At 44.5% G+C, this 23,146-nt stretch overlaps 1 protein-coding gene across 10 annotated transcripts in view; it reads right to left on the bottom strand.

The window, feature by feature from the left end:
* B3GLCT (beta 3-glucosyltransferase) overlaps nt 1-16,718 on the bottom strand; it is a 118,112-nt gene extending 101,394 nt beyond the window's left edge. For 2 of the 10 annotated variants that reach the window (XM_089775541.1, XM_089775539.1), the window contains exons 1-3: nt 16,386-16,689; nt 8,578-8,639; nt 109-280 (exon numbers count right to left, since the gene is read on the bottom strand). Coding sequence is in view for 4 of the 10 variants with exons in the window: in XM_089775538.1 (XP_089631664.1) it covers nt 8,578-8,639; nt 16,386-16,644 (321 nt within the window). In the remaining 6 variants the exon portion in view is untranslated. Of the gene's footprint in view, nt 1-108; nt 281-851; nt 1,023-8,577; nt 8,640-14,909; nt 14,927-15,357; nt 15,381-16,385 lie in introns of those variants that run through there. The other 8 variants (XR_016348536.1, XM_089775538.1, XM_089775540.1 and 5 more) reach the window with 7 other exon arrangements.
* Between the last annotated feature and the right edge of the window lie 6,428 nt (nt 16,719-23,146).

Genomic DNA, 23,146 nt, shown 5'->3' with positions numbered 1-23,146 from the left:
ATTTTTAATGTTCTTTGTGGACACTAATTGTGACTAAACATATTAAAAGGTATAAAATATAGAAAAATTAATTAACACCTCATTCATACATAATCTACCACCACATACCTATTGAGATAAACAAGGTAGATAATGTACTGCCTTCTACTGGACCAACTTCTGCTGCTGAAAAAAAACTTTCAAACGCACAGAGCTCTTCTTCAGGTCTGGGAAAGGAATTGTCTGCATCACACACCAAGGCAAGTGGAACAGATGGTGTAGTATAAGTAGTTAGCACATGCTGTAAGGTAAAGTGATCCATTAACAAGTCTGCAGTCATGGGACAAAAAGAGGGGTTTTGTGGATTACAGATTGTTGTAATCTTACTATATATTTTAGAAATGTGTGTGTGTGTGTGTCTATCCATTCATCTGTAAGTTAATTTGTTCAAAAACACCTCCTAAACAGTAAGAGCTGGACTTTTCAGCTTGGAAAAGAGGAGACTAAGGGGGGAATATGATAAAAGTATATAAAATCATGAGTGGTGTGGAGAAAGTGAATAAGGAAAAGTTATTTACTTGTTCTCATAGAATAAGAACCAGGGGCCACCAAATGAAGTTAATGGGCAGCAGGTTTAAAACAAATAAAAGGAAGTTCTTCTTCACACAGGGCATAGTCAACCTGTGGAACTCCTTGCCCAAGGAGGTTGTGAAGGCTAGGACTATAACAAGGTTTAAAAGAGAACTAGATAAATGTATAGAGGTTAAGTCCATTAATGGCTATTAGCCAGGATGGGTAAGGAATGGTGTCCTTAGCCTCTGTTTGTCAGAGGATGGAGATGAATGATAGGAGAGAGATCACTTGATCATTACCTGTTCAGTTCACTTCCTCTGGGGCACCTGGCATTGGCCATGGTCAGCAGACAGGATACTGGGCTGGATGGACCTTTGGTCTGACCCAGTATGGCTATTCGTACGTTCTTATGTAGCTAGGACCACCAAATCTGCAGCTTTGTCTTATAACTGAGAGCAATCGTTTCCAACCTATGGTCCATGGAAAGTTTTAAAAGTAAGGATTTGGCCCAGCATTGTGGGCCCAATCCTTACTGTTTTTTCCCTTTTCTTCTCCCCCACCCTGGAGCGCGCGAGAGACGGGGAGCAGCAGCCATATGCGCCAGGATGCGGCTTGCTTTTTTAATCCCGTTATTCGGAAGCTAAGGGAGCATGGGGAAAATGCCTGCATGCCTCTCTCGCCTGGCTAGTGTGTGTGAGGTATGCACAGGATGAAAGTACTTTCCCCTCACTCTCTTAGCGTGCAGGTAACAGGATCAAAAGCAAGCCACATCCCGGCACACACAACAGCTGCCTCCCCCCTCTCCCTTTCTGCGCTCAAAGTTTCCCCCTTACTCCCTATCTTCCCGAAGTTCCACTCTTGAGGAGCTAGCAGCTCGAACTCTCTTTGGCCCCACGAAAGCCTGCTCGCTCTGTGGATGTGCAGGGGACAGGAGCTGAGGAAGTAGTGTGGGTGAACAGCAACCAATGGGACCTGAAAAGCTCTGTGCCCTGCGGTCTGCATGTCCCTCAGCTCATGCTGAAGCTGACAAGCTGCGACTGTACTCTGGAGTCAGCTTATAAATACGTCAGTCACTTTTCACCATTTTTTTCCTCTTTTTTGAATACATCACCCTGCTCTAACTGTTCAAAAGTTATATAGTGACGAGAAGGGTTTAGTTGGGCTAGAAAAAATGGATCATTTGGGGAGGTCTATGAAATTTTAATAGACTGAAAAGGGAGCTGTATGCTTTAAGTCAGTGGTTCCCAACCTTTTTTGAGTAAGATAAGGGTTTGGTTGGGCCAGGATAATGGAATGTGCCTGAAATGCAACTATTTCTCATAAAATGAAAAAGGGGGGGGAGGTCTGGTAGGAGGGACAGTTATAATGTAGAATTACCACGGGGGAGACAAGCAAGGGCCTAGAGATGGGGACTGGGACAGCTATAACTCCACTGGGCCAACAGAGTGCCGGGGTGGAGAAAGGGACAGCTATTTCAGAGAGTGTCTGTTTGTGTATCTATCTGTCTGTCCCCCAGCTGGGAGACATGCATGCCTCCCCCAATTGTACCAGTTGCAGCAGGCATGGACAGGCACTGCTCATTTGGCTCCAAACTGCTACAGTGACAGAGGGCTAGAATTGTCCTCTCTCCCAGGAGCAGCCTTCATACTGAACCCCTCATCCCCAGCTCCACCCAGAACAATGATTTAAATGAAGAAAAACAAAACTTATTTGAGTTAAGGACTGAGCAATGCTGGGTAAAGCTTCTAGTAAGCCATCATTGCAATATCTTTGTTCAATCTAGGATTTTTACTGTCTAGCAAAGTAACCAATTTAAGCTCCCAGGCTTGTTTGAGTGTGTTGTGCAGATTTCCTTTGAGGATGAGGACTTTGAGTTCAGATATTGTGTGATCACTCTGTGAAAAGTACCAGCAATGACAGGTTCTTCTTCAAATCCGCAGGGCATGCAGCAGAAAGAAAAAGAGCATCTGACCAGGGTCCCTCAGACTAAGTGTTCATTCACAAGTGATGTGACGTTTTTGGCTTATTATCCTGCGTAATTTGGGAGCATAGTGATTATTTTCACCTACATAGCTCCTAGGAAGACCGTTAGTGCATGGGATGAAATACACCACGTTGTGATAGGCATGTGTAGAGCCCATGGATCTTGAAAGGTGTGTTGCAGGGGTTGTTGGTCACTGTCGCAGAGAAGATAGAGGTCCAAGCTTTGAATCTGTTGTTCTGACAGGGTCTAATGCATAGATGGGCAATAACTGGCCTGAGGGCAGGATGCAGTTTGCCAAGGTTAGCTAGTGATAGGCCACCAGACAGTTTGTTTCCCCTCAGTATCCACAGGAATGGAGCCCCACAGCTTGGAGTTTTTCCATTCCCAGACAATGGGAGCTGCAGGAAGCAGCACGGGCCAGCCGCTGCTCCCCACAGCACCCACTGGCCAGGAATTGCAAACCGTGGCCACTGTAAAGTGCAAGTGGCCATGCCTGCAGATATTCAAGTAAACAAACCATCTGGTAGCCTACCAGTGGCTAACCCTGGCAAACTGCATCCAGCCCACGGGCCAGTTATTAATCGCTATGCTCTTGAATGAATTCACACACAAAAATAAGAAACGCAACATCACTTGTAGGTGAACACTTTTCACAAAGTGATCATTCTATATCTGACCTATCTGTCCTCTTCCTCAAAGGAAACTTGCCCACCACTTTCAAAAGATAAGCCTGGGAATGTAAATTCATTAGTCTGATAGACACTAAAAATGATGGACTGAACAGAGACCCTGGATTTATGGGTTATTACAACACTCTGTAATTCCCTAAATGCTTCTTTTTGTCCGGTGACTACAGAGGTTTTAATAAGCCCCTCTATCTTGAACAGTCCCTTACAATATGTGCTAACTACTTAAAATAAACAATTTTGCTGTGATGCTGGGAGTACCTTTTCCAGACCTGAAGAAGAGCTCTGCATAAGCTCAAAAAAGTATGTCTCTCGCCAGCAGAAGCTGGTCGAATAAAAGATATTACCTCATTTATCTTGTCTCTCTAATATCCTAGGAACTGACCTGTATAACTACACTGCATATTAAGATAAATATTCTTAAAGAAAACCTTTAAATCCAAAGTTACATTACAGAGTTCCAAGAAATATGAAAAGACTGCTAAAGCAGCCCAAATAAATCCCCATAAGTTCAAGCTATTATACACATTTGTGATGGAATTTTAACTGTGTGCTTAGAAACAGAGTAGTGACATTACAGCATCACCCAGGAAACCAAGACGTAAGTTCTAAAAATATCTGGGGAGCTTATTCGACTGATTCTGAATAAGTTGAAAACTGATTTGAAAGTGTGTGCTTGAACTCAGCTGTCTGATTGAGAGACGAGGTTTAATAGCAGCTTGGGCTTCCTACAAAAGTTCTAAAAAGAAAGGAGCTCCAATTTGCATGGTTTCCACCTGACAGCACCTCCTAAATACCTCATTTTCCTCGCACAAAATCAAGATAAATAGCTAGTTCATGGGGATAGAATATTTCATTCTGTTTATAAAATGTTTGAGACATACTCAGATGGAACAGATTAAGTGCAAAAGTAATATTTATTTGTTGTTAGAGAACTTATTTTTAATTCATTTTGACTTTAAATTTCTGATTATAAATCTACCTCCATGAAATTCTTTATGGGGATGGGAGGTATCCAGGCTAAAGCTGAGCAGCACTGCAGTCTTGTATGTAGAGTTCACAAACTCCTGAAGCAGGGATCTAGGCCAAGCCTCACAGGACAATAGCCACAGGAGCTATCACTGGCAGGGTGAGTTTTTCCATATTTTAATTCTTTATATACATTGGTTTTCATTTTATTTAGTGTTATTTTGCATGTGCAAAAAACCTGGGGCTATGATTATAAATCCCTTTCCTCCTTCCCATTAGCTCCAGGTAATTCTATGATGTTTTGTTAGGTATCACTCTCTCAGTCAAAGCCCATCTTTCAAACCTACATATGAATTAAAGTTGTTGCACATCCTCAGACCTTCTGAGGAACAAACCTGGACAAAGGATGGGCTGAAGCAGTATTGCTTTTGGGGTTGCTTACTGGCACAGATTCTTAAGAGTAAAGTGATACTCACACATACATCACACTCATGCTTGCAGTGTGGAGGCAGACTGCAAGTGTGGTGTAGATTACTTTTGATTTCGCTGGTGGCTGGAATGCTGGCCAGGCATCAGCTTCCTGGAGAATTGACAATGATGTTCCTTAGAGATCCCTTCGGATCTGCAGGAGGCTTTACTTCCTCTGAGCCAGTACCAGGTTTCTGCTGTGATATTACATTTTGTCCAAGAGGGAGAGATTTCTGGCCACTTCTCAGTTAATTTATCTGCTTGCAGGGTCTTTGTCTGCCTTAAAAGGTCATGGATCCTAAACTGCCTTTTTAGTTGGGTATTTCTCATTCATACCTCACACACATTCCACAGGGTATATACATATTCATAAGCAATATGGTTCCTAAGGAAAATGGGGCCTCATGGCCTTGGGTACAAGAAACTACAGATAACATACCAAAGGCATGATAAAAATCTTAAATTATAACTCAGAAAGCCAAAGTCATGGAAGAAGGGAAAAGCAGAGGAGTGCATCTGGTCAGCTAGACACCAGTGAAGACAAGGGAGGGAGGTCGTGTCTGACTGATTACAATAGTAACCAAGCCTGGAAATCACAAATGTATGAAATCTGTGTCTGAAAGAAATGTGATACAAATTAGGCTGGTAGTCTAAGGCTTGGTCTACACTGGGATAGGCAATAAAATGGTGATGGTTCATCAGAGGCCCGTCACTATACTTACCTTTGCCACCACAGGTACTGGTGATCACAGCTCCTGCTGGCTGCAGATCACTGTTCCAGGCCAATGGGAGAGACAGGAAGTGGCATAGATCAGGACACTGCTTCCACAGCTAGCATTGGCTAGGAACGGCAATCCGCAATCAGTGGGAGCTGTGATCACCCATACCTGCGGAAGCGCAGGTAAACATAGCAATGGAGGCCTGACGGGCTAACCCTGGTGGACCAGATCCAGTCCACAGGCCGGTATTTGCCCACCCCTGGTCTACAAGATACTTAGGTTAACGTAAGACAGCTTGCATCAATTTAATTATGTAAATGTCTACACCACAATATTGTTCCTACTGATGTAAATTGCCCATTATACCAACCTAATAACTCCACCTTCACAAAAAGCATAATGCTTAGGTTAAGTGACACATTAACATATAGTCTCTACACATACACTTACACAATCAGAGGCCAGATGTCCAAGGGCAGAGATGCCCCAGTTGTCAGTGCTCCACAATACCCTACACAGTTGACTCAGGGGAAGTATGCATAGTGAGAATGCACACAATTTTGGTCATGAACAACTGCTGTAATTACTTACGTGGTTGTATGTTGATCAAATTTAGGTTGACTTAATTTTGTAGGTGGTAAGGCCTAATCACAAAACACACCGTCACAACTACCACCTTCAGTAACAGCATCAGCAAAGAAGTCAAGGGCAGAACAGTCTTTCAGAGTAGGCCACTGACTTTTGAAGACAGACCTTCCATTCAGAGATATGATACACACATAACCTTACTCTCTTCACAGTTGCGGTACTGTTTCTCAATCCTATATCTCGAGTAGACACTTAGCTTTTCTGGACATATAATGCTCAGACTCAAAATATGTAAAACAAACAGAGCAAAACCTAATATTAGTTGGTTATTTTTAAAATTAAAATTAACATAATGTATTTTATTAGTTAATTTGAGTTAGAAGCATACTAAAAAGATCAGCCATCCAATTCTCCGGGCATTCTTAATGGGGTTTTTTTTAAATACACTAAAATAAGCAGACCCAGCGATTCTCTCAGATCAACTCAAATACACAGCCTTAACATGAATACAATAAATTAAACAGCAACACAGAATCTACAAAGTCCACACCCAGCATACCGGACACATTTCATATGCCAGGGACAAAGACAGGCCTTGCACAAGAACATAAACAAAAGAGAAGTTGGATTTCATTTGTAATCCACAATGCTTCTGTGCAGGACACAAGCCTCTCAGCCTCCCAGTAAGCCATTCTCTAACTCTCTCAGATATGTCTATACAATAGCTGTGAGGGGTGATTTCCAGTCCAGGTACACAAACTCACGCTAGCTTGCTCACTTTAAACTAGCACCCTAAATATAGCAGTGTGGATATTGCAGCACAGGCAGTAGCTCACACTAACCACCCAAGCCCAAGCCCATCTGACTTCCTGAGTCTGAGTCTGGGCAGCTAGCCTGAACCTCTGCCCATATGACATCTGCATTGTTATTTTTAGCATGCTAACTTGAAGTGAGCTAGCCCAAGTCTATTTACCTACACTGTGAACTAGCTCTCCCAGACATAATGTAACCATACCCTCAGGTGTCCTCCATAATGGGAACAATATTGTTATTTGTGGCCCCTTCTGCGACCTTGAGTTAGCACTCATCCACAATGTTAGAAGAAAAGCCAATTGAGGAATTTTCGCTTTCCAGGGGTTAAACCCAGATAGTGGTTGCTTATTATAAATGGATAGAACAGTAGATCATTCTAAGTATAAGAATACCCTTCAAAATTGCCCAGTTATTCAAATTTTTACAGATGAGCATATAGAGCTATATGGTGAAGCTTGGCATAGATCTCACCTGTGGCATTTCTGTTCTATAGACTGGATTACAGTCTACAGAATTCTCAAGAGAGCAATAAATTAATAATTTTGCAAATAAATTAATTTGAGTGAAGTTTTGGAATTCTGACTTAATGGGAAGGACTTCATAAGGAGCATGACAAGTAAAGAGAAAAACTTGGAAGTCGACTGAAGCAAGATTTCCATTGTTTCTTTTAGTTCTATGTTTGACTGAGAAGCTACATCGGAAATAACCAAACAAAAAAGCAATGATGGTAATGAAAGCAGGTCTTCAATATCTCTCATACCAGAATGCAGATATCAGTACATCAAAAGTTTAAGGTACAGAAATCTGAATGTATTAAGATTAATGCTGGAGAAACAATTTTATATGCAACAAACATTAAGATTTATAAACACACTAGGGGGCTGCACCCCCTTCTCGTTATGGTCGCCAACTCCCTCTCTCTGGGAGTAGGTATATGCCTAGGGAGAAGAAGGCAGGAGTGGTCTGGAGGTAGATGTCTGGCCAGGAGGCAAGAGCGGGCTGGGGGTGTCGAGTTGCAGCAAAAGGGGAGAAGGGTGCTAGAGGGTTGGACTCGGATACCGCAGGAGACCAGGCATGGCCCAGGGGGTAAGGGTGAGGGGTGTGCTTGGACGGCGAAGGGGACACAGTGTGGCCTGGGGAGGCGTCGGACTCAGATGGAGGAGGGGACCTGATGTGGCCTGGGGCTGTGGGATATTGGGCTCAGATGGCGGAGGGGACCCGGCGCAGCCCTGGGGGGAGGCTTGGATGGCAGAGGGGACCCAGTTCCAGCAGCTCCTCCCTGGTGACGCAGTCCCCGGGGTATGAAGTGAGAGCCGAAGCTGAAGCAGACTATGGCTGGAGTGGACAGATGGTGCCAAACCAGACAATTCCCAAATAGAAAGCTTCAACCTGTACTAAGTTTATATCTAAGTTGCAAAATAAGTTTTACAAGATTTCTGTTGGAAAAATGAATGTGTTAACAAAAATAAACATGTAAAATACAAACATCAAAATATATTAGATTCAGTTTAAGAAAGAACTGAAATGAATAAAATCAACATGGGACCAGCTGCGGTCATTCTAAGAACACTTGGGTGGAAAAGCTGTAAGATAGAGGCTCTAGAAAAGTGGTATTACTAAAGATGTTATAGGTGCCTCAGACAAAATAAAGAGAGCATTAGGTCTTGGTCCCAAAGAAGTCAATGACAAAGTTCTCACTGAGTTCAAAGAGGTCAGAATTTTACCCCCAGTCTCAGGCCCCAAAGATTTTATAATCTAAGTGGCACACTATGGCTATGACAGAATTAGAATTTATTACCTGTGATACCAGTAGCTCAATCTGTTCCTTTGCATCTTCAGCAGCTACACTTATAGCCAAAACTGGAAAAATAAAAGCAAAATAATATATTATTTTCAAAAATACAGTATTCTATTATCACAATGAATAAAGTTCTGCATATACAGGACAAGAAAGCCATTTAGATAATAGGGTCATTTAATATGGAGAATATGTGTGATAATCTTTACAACCATTACACAATCTGCTTTTTGAGAAGCTGTACCGTGGTTACTTGACAATTTTGTTCTCATACATCTCTGAACAGAAAATTGTTCTTTCATGTGAAGCCAACTGATTTTGGCTTTAAGTCAAAATAAATCCCATTTTAAAAAGCACACACATCTGGCCAGTCCAATTATTCAGATGATAGCACAAACTGTTATTACATGAGAAGACCTACATTTCACTCTACCCTGAGGTTAAGGGGTTGTGTTTCTAAGAGAGAAGACTCTCTGGATATCCAGGGTGCAGGCAAGTTTATACACAAACTCATTCAAATACTGTCAAGAGCTGACATAAAACTGTTAAAATTGAAGAGGGCCATCATACTACTTGGTCACATACTCTGAACAGTATAGCTGTTTCTAATGCATGGGGAAAGGAGGTCCAATTAGCAGTGAGCCAGGATGAATGGAAGCCCAGGCTCTAAATTTGGACTCCCTGAATATTAGCTTTATTTCTACCCACTGGTAAGTTGAAACTGCCTTAGGAATACCTCAACATAATTTTAATTATTTAAATTTTGAAAAAAGATTTATATTATTTTCTGTTCTCTTCCCAATGTAACCTTTTAGCCAATTATGTCTCGGTTTATCTGCCTGTAAAATTGGGATTATATTTACTTCAGGGGTCTAAGATTTATAAATTTGTTATGTTTTTTTAATTGAAGGTGACAGAGAAGTGAAAAATAGTCTGGAACAAAACTGCTATAATTTCATGAAAGATCCAAAATGAATAGGTGCTCGTACACATCCACTTAGCCAGAATACTAGTAAAATAGTATCCCCACTAGGTATCTTGTCACTTACAAGAAGGACTAGGCAGGATTGTCCTGACTATTTTTTCATCTCTGGTTGTCCGTAGCTCTATACCCTTTCAATTGGAGCACAAATGTCATTAAGTATCTAGGAGCTTTGTTTCTCAATGACATCCCAGCTACTGCTGAAACTAATCTCTAACTCGTCACAGTTATGACAAGAAAACAATGACAGACAGACACCACCAGAAAATCTAAAGGCAAAGACAAGGCCTCAGTTCTTTCAGAGGTTACACCTGGGAGGACTCAGGAGATTCAATGGGACTTTGCAATAGTGAATGGGTCTACCTGCACAAAGTTATTTATTTTCAAATCAGAGACTAAGAAATCATTTTGCACTCCTATTTTGAAAGGATACAACATGTTTTGAGTACACTCCAGTGTTCTCAAAGGCCACGTCTACAGTGCAAAATGGATCAGTATAGCTTATGTTGCTCAAGGGTGCGAAAAAACACACACCCCGGTGTGCCATAACTTATATTGACAGAAGCACCATTGTGAACAATGTCAGCAGGATTGTTTCTCCCACCAACCTCCACAAACAGTAAAAGCTATGTGGGTGGGCAAGCTCTCTCCCACTGCCATACAGAGACTATACAAGCAAATAGCAGCATAGTTGCATTGGTTCAACTGTGCCGTTCTAAGATCACTAATGTAGACATTGCAACACACACTAATTTCATATTAAATGCTCCTACCTTACCCCTCTCTGATGACCTCAAAACCCGATTTGCTACCTACTACAGTGGGGTGAGTAAAATGCAGCCTGCGGGCCGGATCTGGCTCACCACACCATCAGATCTAGTCCACGGCCACCTCACAAGGACCATTAGGCCTACAGCAACTCACACCGCTGTAAATGGCTGTCTGCTCCCTGCTCTGGATTGTAGGAAGGGAGGGGGGAAGCTTTGCATGCTGCCCCCGTGGCCCAGCAAAATCTCTCAGATCCCATTGGCCATTTTCCAACCAATAAAAGCTGAGAAATTTTGCTGGTGATAGGGGCAGCACGTTAAAGCCTCTCCCCCCCCTCCACTCCCTGATTTATGGCACAGAGCCACATGGAGCAGCCAACAGTTCTGACTAACCTAGGACTGCAGCAGACAGATACAGAGCCCACCTCAGGTTTCTGCAAGGCTGCTGGCTGGGAGCCACCCAGGTAAGCACCTCTTGGCCTAAGCCTGCCTTTGGCACCTCACCCCCTCTCCCCCCCCAACTACCTGCCCCAGGCCACCACCCCTACCTTCCTTAGGTCACCACTCAAACCCTCTGCACCCCCTCTTCTCACCTTCTCCAGGTCACAACTCCTTCCCAGATCCTGCACCCTCTCCTACATGGCTTCCCCAAGCCAGAATCCTCTGCATCTATACCGCCTCCTGGACCCTGCACCTCACGCCCCTGCCCCAGATCACAAACCCCTCCTTCAACCAAATTCCCTCTCTCATCCAACACCCTCTCCTGCACCCCAATCTCCTATCCCAAACTTCTTCTGAACTCAACCTTCATCCCAGACCCCACACCCCTTCCTTAGAAAAGTGTGGCCCTTGACCACTCACCAAAATTTTGGAGAGGCTCCCCTCATAAAAAATTATTACCCACCCCTGCGCTACATTAATAAAATAACTGCAGTTGGAACACTACACAAGGAATGCATATGAAAACAGCTTTGTGTCCTCTATTTGACAGAATTCTCATTTCAAGATCAATGCAAGAAATTATCTTTTAGGTAACTTAATATTCACAAGACATTAACGTGAACATGATTTACCTGGTGATACATCTTGCTTTGCAAGACTACAACATAATTATGAGTTTCATTATTCTCCATTTTTAACATGGAGGTGAGGGGTTGCATAAGAAGATCTGAAGTAAATACGCAACTGAAACCAAAAAGAAATACTTCCTTTCTCATCATAACTTAAAATAACTCATGCCACAAGGTTCTGAGATTTATAAAGATTTCATCTACCAGCCTTGATTTGTTTCAAGGATTTACACAGCTAACCTGGAAAAAAGACCGAGACTGCTACTATATCCTTGACAGCACAGAAAAAAAACCCTAGGATTTATATAGAGATGAAGTAGGTTATAAATCTGTTTTATACTGTCAAAAGGTATGTGGACCCCTTACACCTTGCTAATTTTGTTATTCCCATATCCTACTTCTGCTGTTCACATGCAGTTTCTACAGCCACCAAACTCACTTTTTAGACATAGTCCAGAAAAGCAATAGCACTGGTAGTCTAAATATGTCACTATCCTTCTTCATGTTAATTTTATATTCTTAGTTCTGCCCTCTTCCAACAGATAAACGTAAAAATTTATACTTTGTATCCTTCCCACTATGTGAACTGGGAAGACTTTTCAAATAGTCACTTAGGCAACTAGAGGCTTTAATGGTTAACATGCACAAATACTGAATTATCTTTTGGTAGACAATGAGTAGAAAATGACTACTCAGAGCATTTCTTAATACTCAGGTACTCCTCCCTAGGTAGATCACTGTGTTCTGAAAAGAGGGCACAAAGCAGAGTAGGGATGTTAAAATGTGTTTAATCAAGTAGACATGTAACCCCTGAAAATTTCAGTGGTTACACATGGGGGAGTGGAGGAGGACAGATAACTCCCACTTGCCTCCCTCTGTAGTGCTGCCTCTGATACAGAGGAAGCAGTGCCAGGGGGCGGGGAGGAAATCCAGCAGCTCCCTGGAAGCCAGTGTGCCCCACACATACTACAAGCCTGCATGTAACAGTGAAGGTTAACCATGTACACGATTAGACTTTCACATCCCTAAAGCAGAGCCCAGCAGACTAGACAGTAAGATCTTAGGAGTAGAGACTGTCTGTGCTAATAAAGTCCTGATCCACGACTGGGACTCCTAAGCATCACCCACAATACACATAACAATTACAATGGCCTTTCTCCAGGTATTGTCACATATTCAGACAATTGCAGTATGTATTATTTAATGTTTCTTAGATAAGACCTATTCTGTTCTCCAAAATGACAAGAATCCAAACATCCACTCTTCCCTCCCAATTCCAGAAACACTTCCAAAGTTCCAACCCCCTAATGTTTTATCAATCAATATACAAATACCACACACACACACACACACACACACACACCACTAAATAGTTTCTGTGTTACATGATCTTCATAAAGGTTTTATGAGAAGAGTTTGATTAGTTAATGAACATTCCAATTGTTCAGGCACCAAGAGAAACCATGGTATGTAAAACTTATTAACCAATTTAACTTTCAGGCAATCTTTACAACTGCCTACAAAAAATAGAAAGGAAATCACATAAGTGTTATTGCTATTTTATGTTCACATTTTTCATATTTCAAGTACTGTAGACTTTGACCTGGTTCAGGGTTGGTACCAATAGTTGCTTATATGATTTGTACAGCAATCAGCCACAAGTTGAAAATGTCAAGTTCCAATCCTCACCCTCTTTGGCTGGCTACCAGTGGCCATTCAGATTCTCCTTTATAGTAATTGAATTTTAATAAGATAAAGGAGAGTTCTTTTAGAGATTTTTAAATCCTGTCCTCAGTTTTATCACTTTGATATCTGGTTTTTTTTGACAACAGAAATGGAAACCAGAATCAGCAGAAAAAGTCAATCTCCCTGGGTTTTGGCTCATTTCCTCCAAAATTGGAAATGGAAAGCCAGGAAAGTAATATAACTCCTTTTAACTACTATTGTTCTTTTTCTAAAATTCCCCATTAGATTCACAAAAATTGGAATAGGAAAGACCATTGGCAGATAGCAGTGAAGAGGGAAAGCTCTGACTTGTCTTTTCCATTGTTCAATAGGTAAACAGCAGACTACTATGAACCTTGATTCGATAATAAAGTAAAGAAAACACTTTACTTCTTCCCTTTTAGAAACAAAAGGAGCTTCCAGTCAAAACTATTAAAATATTTCAATTAAGTTGTAAAGATTTTAAAACCTTTATAAGATCAAAAGCTTGGTATAATCAGATTCTATTGAAACACATAGCAAGGGACTAAAAACATTTATCGTATGTTCCACATTGAAGACAAGACTTCAGGGAGCTTTGAATCAATGGTGGTGTTTCCAAAACCCCAACGTACTTTCCATCAGTCTTAACGAATTAAGTGAAAACTACCCTTTATCTTATTAAAGTCTTTTCACGTGTTACTGTTTGCATATATCAAAAAACATGGCCAATAATAAAGTTTTCAAAAAATTGAAATATTTGGGAACAATTAGATTTAAAATGCCAAAACAGCTGATATTACTGCCTTTTGTAGATATACTATGCAAGCCAGGGGATTCTTTTGACTTTTACTAATTATCATTTAATGATAGATCCTTTCAGCCTGGATTCTCTCTTTGGGTGCCCTGTATTATTCTGTTGCCTTTGGCAGATCTCACAGCACATCACAGTTTATGACTTGATATATTTCTGAAGGTAACATCTACATTGCTGCTGTCAGCTCAGACAGATCAGGGTCTTTGATACTGAGGCAGCCCAGGAGCAGTAAACAGACAAAATAAATCAGTCTTTATCTATTTACACTGAAGGTTTTTGTATCAGCTCTTCTTGATTGCTGCCACCATATTAACTTAAAAGGCCTCTGTCCTAGCCTGTGAAGAGCAAAGACTTGCTAGTACTAGAAAATTAGGCCAGAATTTTGAGGGACGTTGCAAGGTCCAGCACCCCAAGTATTATGTAAGGCAATTTAAAAAGTCAAATTTAATTCTTTACATTAGCCCCTTCAGAAGTAACTAAAATATGTATGAAAAAATATTCAGGTTGAAGTCATCATTTTAAACTACTATTTTTCCTTTAAATTGTTTATTACGCACACCATCTCTTTAATATGAAAGCTATTATGAAGGAAGGACTCAATCGCCTGTGCTGCTTTATGAAAAAGTCTTGAGTGTAAGACTAAGTATAAAACTATATGAATATTTTCTCCATTTGGTAAAAGAAATTTCTACGGTATCTAATTACCTTTACCCTTTTTTTGGAAAATAGCAATGGATAAGAACCTTTGACTCTGATAAGAAATCCTCAACTTTTCCTCTGCCATCTCAAAAGAAGAAATCTTTGTAAAAGAAGAGGCTGCTGTTCGCATAAAAAGGATGCAAAGGCCCTGATCTAGCAATGAGCTCCATGTGAGCAGGCCCTCAGATCCACACTAACAACCATTGACTTAAAGTGAGTTCACATCTTTACAATTCATTGCCCTCTCCCACTTTTGAAGTTAATTAATTTTTAAGATTTTATTTAAAAAATACCTGAATTTCCCCTTACACACCAATAAACTTGAAGCTGCTATTTTAAGGCTGTGATGACAATTTGGAGGAAGGGAGAGCCACCAAGTTCTCAGGGAGACTTTCAGTGAGATATTTATAGTTGAGGAACATCCTTGATCCTGAATGGGATTGAAACATAGCTATAAAAAGAGACTGTCAGATAGTTTAGTCCCAAAATGGTGAGGAAGAGAAATTTTAGAAGAAAGAAATCAATATTTGTATTTAAGTTTAAAGTCTGTTCATGTTTAAACATTCCCTGGCAGGGCTTAAAATCCCAAAGCAGTGCTAGTGAAAAAGAACCAGATATCAAGATCGATTAAAAATAAACCAATATAGCTACGTTATTTCTCATGCTGAGAGAAATGCTTTTAAAAAAATCAGAACACAAATAATGAAAAACAAAACAGATTTAGAAATCTTTCATTTTTACCCATGTAAGGCAGTGGTTTCCAAACCGCGGTACACAGACCACTGGGCTGTGGAGAGCTGGCTGCTCACATGGGACTAACTTTCTTCTTTTATTCTCCTGCCACAACACGTTACAAGTTGGATAAACTACATTAATACTGAGAAAGTATTTCCTTTTTTATGTTAGCAATGGCTCCTTGCAATTTCGAGTGATGGGGAAATTGCTCTATAGCATTTCTCCACGTTAAGATCAGCTCCCTACATCCTAAAAATCTCACAGCACCCCCGCCTAAACTGGTTTTGGGAACAGATGCACGAATTATTTAGTTTAAACTCCTTATTTTACCTGACTGAGTCCCCATCCAGCCCTAATAGTTGCAATTTCTCTCGGACTCTACCTACAGGCTGTGGACACGCCTCGCTAGAGGTTTCTCAGAGCAGGCTATAGAAACGCCTGCCCGGGGTGATCTAGGTTTAGCTGGCCCCGCACAGCGCTGGGGCTGGGACGCTCCTGCCCGACCTTTCTGCGATGCTGATTCCACCCAGCCAGTGAACAGCAGCGGACACCTCCTCGACCCCGGCCACCCCGCCAGGCTCTCCACTCCCGCCGCAGCCCGCGGGGCTGGCGCTCCGGGGGAGGAGGCTCCAAGCCCGGCCACAGGCTCCCCGCCGGCCGCCAGGGGAGCTGCGGGAGGCTGCGCGGTCCCTTCCCCAGCGTCAGGAGGGCAGCGCGGGCCCCTACCCTGCCCCAATAGCTCGCGGCCATCGGCCGGCGGCAGGCGAAGGGCTTGGCGCCGGCTCTCAGCACTGAGCCTCCGCTCCGAGTCCGGCCCGCCTCTGTCCGGCGGGCAGCAGAGGGCGCCGTGCGGGGCCCCGGGGAGGCGGCTGCTCCCGTCTTCCCCCGGCCCATCCCACCAACAAACTTCGAGGAAGGGGGAGCCTCCCTCCGCAGCCGCTTCCTGGCTGGCGGGCGAAGAGGGAGCGGCCGCTGCGTTTCCGGGGCCACCCCCCACCCCCCACCTCTTCCCTGGCGGCAGCTCGGTCACTCACCCGGTGCGCAGAGCAGCAGCGCGGGGAGCAGCCAGCAGCCGCGCTCCCGAGGCATCCTGGCAGCGGCCGCAGCCCGCGCGGGGAGGGGAGCGGCGCGTCTGGCTCCCCGCCTCTCTCTGCCGCAGCAGCCCGCTCGGCCCAGCGGCCTCGGGATGGTGCCTCTGCCGCCGCCAACCCGCCCCCGCTGGAGCGCGCCCGCCCGGCGCAACCGGGCGCCAGAAACCCGCAAGCGGCTGCGGCGGTGGGTGAAAGGCGCCATCTAGCGGGAGGCAGCGGGAAGGGCGGTCCTTCGCCGCTCCACACACCCAGCGGCGGGCGAGTCTGACTCACGGCCTCCACCGCATCCTCCCCCCTCCCGCAAACACCCGCCCCACATAGCCTATTCTCCCACCCCACATCTCACCTCCGAGAAACCCCCATTCCTCCTCCCCACATCTCCGCAGAGGCACCTTCAACCTACTCCCCACACTTCCCTCTTTCCTCAGACAGTCTCATCCTACACCCCCACCTCCTAGCCCTCTTTCCCCTAGAGACATCTCCATCCCACTCCCCACATCTTCCTCATCCCTTAGACACCCCCAAAATCCTACACATAAACCTGAAGACACCTCTATCCCACTCCCCACACCTCCCTCTTCCCTCAGACACCTCACCGCCATTCTCACACCCTTTCCCCCCAGACACCTCCATTCCACTCTTCCCTCAGACACCCCCAACATTCTCACACATATACCTGAGACACGTCCATCCTGCTCCCCACATCTCCCTCTTCCCTCAGATTCCCCCTTACTACTTCTCCATATCCTCATATGTCCCACATCTCCCCAATATTCTGAAACATCTGTCTAGGAGACAGAGAATGGCCTTATTCAAAAAGACAAAGAGCAGATTAGCAAGATAATGCTCCTATTATTCACGAAGATGATTCTCATTCTGCCTAAAGTACACTGGGAATGGAAGGGAGTTGCAAACTATGCTGGGGTAAATGATTGTGCAGCTATCTGTCATAACAGCTAGACAAAAACTGAGCAATTTCTTACTCTCATTCTGTTTTCTTTCCCCTGGAAATATGGAGAATATGCAGAGAAAGATAGGGTTCTGCAGTGTCTGTCTATAAATCATTCATGCTCTGCTCCCAGTCTCTCTAGCTAAACTTGTGAAAAGCCATAAGAGCTTTGTTATCTCTAACATAAAGCTCTTTTCCTGTAATAAAGGTTTTTAATACTCAGCAGGGACTGTAGTCTTTGTGCCTTTACATACAGACAGTGTCCAAGTCTACATCATCTTCTTTCCTGTAACCGATGTCTCAGTAATTGTTGCATTTCACATAAATTAACGTTTTCATTATTCAAATGTACCATAGGAGAGGAAGTAGGAGAGAGGCTGTGTTATGGTGTGAGCCACCACTCTGAGAAAATGAATAGGGTTGGGGTGAGGGCTATTTGAAATGAGGAGAAGGAAAATGAAAGAGTAGTCTTATTGAAATCAGCAAGATTACTTATGTGCTTAAAGGCATGTTCATGCACTTAACTACCTTTCTGAAGAGGTAATTAATTTATTAGTCTGTAAAATGGAGGGATTTATACAAATCATAAAAATACAGGCTAGAAGGGACTTTAAGAAGTCATCTAGTCCATTTCCCTGTGCTGAGGCAGGACCAACTATTCCTAGACAATCCCTGACAGATATTTGTCCAGGCAGTTTTTAAAAACTTCTAGTGATGGAGACTCCACACCCTTCTTTGTCAACTGATTCCAGATCTTAATTATCCATATAGTTAGAAAGGGTTTCCTCATATCTAACTGAAATCTCCCTTGCTTCAAGTTAAATCCATTCTGTTTTGCCCTGCCTTTCCGGTAAGCACCCGGGATTTAAGCCTCCTGGCCGGAAAAAAAAATCAGAAAATACCAGACATTTTAAGTGTCTGGTATTTTCTGAATTTTTTACTGGACAGGAGGCGAAAATACCAGACTGTCCGGGTCAATACCAGACACCTGGCAACCCTACTTTCAACCCTTCCCCCTTGATGCCATGTGCAAATTTATAAACATATTCTCTACTCCATTATCCAAGTAATTAATAACGTTAAATAGTGCCAAACCACAGACATACCCCCTCAGGATCCCAGTGGATACATCCCCGCAGTTTGATGGTGAAGGATTGATAACAACTTTGAGTAGAGTTTTTCCAGACAGTGCATCCACTTTACAGTAATTTAATCTATACTACATTTCCCTAGTTTTCTTATGAGAATGTCATGAAGAAATGTGTTCAAAAGTCCAAAAATCAAAAATATAATCACATCTGCTGTTTCCCTCCCATCTCTACTAGGCCAGTGATGCCATCAAAGAAGGAAATTAGGTTGATTTGTTCTTGACATAATCCAGCTTCCCCGTGGCTGGAGCTGGTGTGAATTTATTCTCTGGTATTCAGAGAATCACAAAAGTATAGGACTGGAAAGGATGTTCATACAGTCTAATCCCTTGCATGTGGTAGGATTAAATATTATCTAGACCATTTTTCTCTTTCTGGGGGTTGCAACTCATAGGGCAGAGGTCTCTAACCTTTTTAAGCACAAGATCACTTTTTGAATTTAAGTGTAATCCAGGATCTACCTCAAACCCAAATACCCTTGTCCTGTCTCCTTCGTGCCCCTTCTCTGAGGCCCTAACCCTGCTCACTCCATCCTCCCTCTTTCCTCCATCTTTCTTCCTTTCACTGGACAGAGGCAGATGGTTGGGGCATAGGCTCTGGTCTTGGGCTAAGGGATTTGGAGCGTGAGGGTGGCTCTGAGCTGAGCCTGGGGTGGGGAGTTGGAGTACGAGGGGATTCAGAGTCTGTGAGGGCATTTGGATCTAAGGGGCTCAGGACTAGGACAGGGGCTTGAGGTGCAGGAGGGGCTTATGACTGGGGCAGGGGTTTAGGATTCTGGCTCCAGCTGGACACTGCTTACCTCAGGTGGCTCCTGGGTGGTGAGGCTAAGGCAAGCTCACCCCTTCCCTGGCCCTGCACCAATCTCAAAAGCAGCCAGCAAACTCCCTCCATCCCAAGCTCTGTGCTCCCTTCTGTTCTGTGAAGACAGAATACAGAGTGGGAGGGGGGTACCCTGACATCAGCGCCCGCTCCTCTTCCTTTCCTGCTCTGCACATCAAGCAGGAGGCGCGGGGCGGGGGGGGGAGGGCAGCTCCAAGGCAAAGGGCAGGAGATGCAAAGCAATGTGGGGAGGGGCAGCTGAAGTGCTGGCACTTGATAGCCTCTTGGCCAAACCAGTCAGGATCACCTGTCAGAGGCTCAAAGATCTACCAGTAGATCCCGATCTACTGGTTGGTGACCACTATCTTAGGGGGTCATGGGATGAGTTTAAGTGGGTCACAAGCAGGGCTGGTGTTAGGGGATAGGAAGCATAGAATTGCCTAGGGAGACCATGTTACAGGACCTTGTGAAGCTAATTTACTTTTCAGCTCTGTGCCTCATGGGGTTGAAGTCCTACGTGGAGAGCTTAAGGTAAGGGATTTCACAGTATTTCCGTAGGAGTGGCAAGCACAAAAAATTGAGAAACACTGATCTAGACCAGGAGTGGTCAACCTGAGGCTCGCGAGCCACAAAAATTGCAGCTCCTGAAGAAACCAGGATGGAACCTGGAACCACTCAGGTCAGCCACTCTCACGGCCAGGCTGCTGTGAGCCACATGTGTGCTCATGGCCCCAGGTGCACTACGTCATGTCCTGCACGTGCAGGCTGTGTTGCACACGGCATCCCAGCCTGCACGTGCTAGCAGCTAGCTGCTGAGCGCAGGCAGTGGCTCCGGGTGTGGCGGTGGTGGCACCAGCGGCGGCTCTGGGACCTGGACATAAGGTTAGTGGGGGAGGGGGATTGGGTTAGAATGGGGAGGGGATGTGTCTGGCTGTGGGGAAGGGCAGGGAGGGTGTGCATGGAACCCCAGCGCCTGAAGGGAGACGCACGTGGCTGTAGCGGCGGCTCAGTCTCTGGGACCCGAGAAATAGGTTGGGGTGGGAAGGGAGATTGGTATGGGGGTGAAATTAGTATAGAGGGGGGCCGGTGCCTGGCTCAGGGGGGGATTAGGTTGGAGGGGGCAGTGCCTGGACGGGGGGATTGGGTTAGGGGTTGTGTGCCTGGCTCTGGGGAAGGGAAGGGGGATTGGGTTGGGGGTGTGTGCCTGGCTTAGGAAGGGGAGAGGGATTGGGTTGGGGGGGGTGCCTGACTCTGGGGGGGGTGGATTGGGTTGGAGTGTGTGTGTGTATGCCTGGCTCTGGGGAAGGGGATTGGGTTGTGTGTTGGGGAGGGGGGGAGGCCTGGCTCTGGAGAAGGGGATTGGGTTGGGAGGGTGTGTGCGCCTGGCTCTGGGGAGAGGGATTCGGTTAGAGTGGGGGGGGTACCTGGGGGAGGGGAGGGGAAGAGCAGCCAGCGCACTTCCTGAGACCTGGGATCCCCAGGTACTGGCCCCAGCTGTCTCTGTCCCCGCCTCCTGGCCAGACCCCCCCACGAGTACCCTGCCCTAGCACTCTGTCTCCTGTCCCCACCAGCAGAGCTGGGGCCACATTAATGAGCCTTGGGAGGTTTTGGAGGGGGTTTTTTTGCATCTCACTTATGTGGCCCCAACTGACTTTTCTGTGGGTCAGTGACCCCTGACTCAAAACAGGTTCCCTGCCTCTGTCATAAATAAAGACAATGCTGAGACATTTTGGCTGTCTCTAGACTGCATCCCTTTTCCGTAAAAGGGATGCAAATTAGACACATCGCAATTGCAAATGAAGCGGGGATTTAAATCCCCCCTGCTTCATTTGCATAAACATGGCTGCCGCTTTTTTCCTGCTCGGAGCTTTGCCGGAAAAAAGCGTCAGTCTAGACGTGGATCTTTCGGAAAATAAACCCTTTTCCGAAAGATCCCTTATTCCTCTTAAAATAAGGAATAAGGGATCTTTCGGAAAAGGATTTATTTTCTGAGGGATCCACGTCTAGACTGGCGCTTTTTTCCGGCAAAGCTCCGAGCCGGAAAAAAGCGGCATCCATGTTTATGCAAATGAAGCGGAGGGGGATTTAAATCCCCGCTTCATTTGCAATTGCAATATATCTAATTTGCATCCCTTTTACGGAAAAGGGATGCAGTCTAGACACAGCCAGTGTGTTTGACATAATATTTTATTTAAAAATGAAGCCTGGCCAACAAGCCCCCAGTTGGGGCCAAGCCCCCATCTGGCCGCAGCATCATAATATTTCTGCACACTCCACACTCCAAACCTGAGCCTATCATACACTGGAACCCCCTGTCCTGAGCCTCTCACATCCCCAAACTCCTGCATCCCCACATCCCCAGTCTTCTGCCACAACACTCCTGCACCATCCACACACTGCAGATCTGTGTCCTGAGCCCATCATACTCCCAGCATTCCCATCCCTGAGCCCCTCATGCATCCCAGCCCAAACTTCTGCATCCTCACAGGCACAAGCCTGCAGCATGCTCAGCACCCCAGCCCTGCCCGACCCCAACACTCTCCAACCTGGAGCCCCCTCCCTGAGCCAGCATCCTCTTCTCTACTTCCTCCTGCACCCAAATTCCCTCCCAAAGCTTGCACCTCTCACCCCTTCCCTGTGCTTTTTTTGTGAGCCACAATAGCAGTGGAGACAGCATGAAGACCCAGAGAAAACCTATTGAGAAAAAAAAAAAGCGCCATGCTACACCATGGCTTTTCCCCAGTCTTTGTGGTCTTCATGGCCCTGTCTTTTTTTTTTTTTTTTTTTTTTTTTTTTGGATCAACATAAGGCAGGGCCACGAAGAGATCTTTGGAAGAGATCTTCCGCAAAAACATTCGTCCAAAAGAGAGTGTCCACACTGCCAATGCGCATCAAAAAACCTATCTGCTTTTTCGAAAGATAGCATCCACACTGAATGGACACTATCTTGCATTTAAGCTGTTATTTTTATGGATGGAGTGGCCACTAGGGCACCTGTGCTTTTTCCTCTTTCCTCTTCTTTCAAAAGAACTCCCTCTTCCCCATCCACACACGCCTTTTTACGGAAGAGCTCTTTTGGAAAAAGGCTTCTTCCTCGTAGAAAGCGGTATACCAATGTAGGAAAAACCCCTCTGTTCTTTTGATTTTTTTCCGAAGGAATGCAATTGCAGTGTGGATGTAAGTTAAGTTTTTTTCAGAAAACCGGCCATTTTTCCGAAAAAAATTCTGCAATGTAGACATACACAGTACTTCAGTTGAAACCTTATCACTGCTAATTAGAGTGAAAAAATTACTTCTGATGTCTTGCTTATAACTTATAAACTAATCTAATGCATCCCAGAATGATGTTCACTTTCTTTGCAACAGTACTGCATTGCTGACTCTCAGTTTGAGATACATCATAACTCCTAGATCCCTTTTTGCAGTTCTCCTTCCTAGGCAGTCATTTTCCATTTTGTATTTGTGCAATTGATTACTCCTTCTTAATTGCGGTACTTTTAATTTGTCCTTACTGAATTTCATCCTATTCATGTCAGGCCATTTCTCCAGTTTGTCAAGATTATTTTGAATTGTAATCCTGTCTTCTAAAGGGTTCGGCACACCTCCCAGCGTGGTATCATCTGCAAACTTTTAAAGTATATTCTGTATGCCATTATTCAAATCATTTATGAAGATATGGAATACAACCAGACAACAGGACAAATCACTGCAGGATCTGCCCATTTAGCTTGGCTTTGAACCACTGATAACAACTCTGAGTACTGCAAAAGCAGTGAGGAGTCCAGTGG

The sequence above is a fragment of the Pelodiscus sinensis genome, chromosome 1 (genome assembly GCF_052426305.1).
Source record: "Pelodiscus sinensis isolate ZL-2025 chromosome 1, ASM5242630v1, whole genome shotgun sequence".
Classification (NCBI taxonomy): Eukaryota; Metazoa; Chordata; order Testudines; family Trionychidae; genus Pelodiscus; species Pelodiscus sinensis.
Note: the sequence above shows the minus strand (reverse complement) of the source record. Positions and strands in the feature narration are given on the sequence as shown.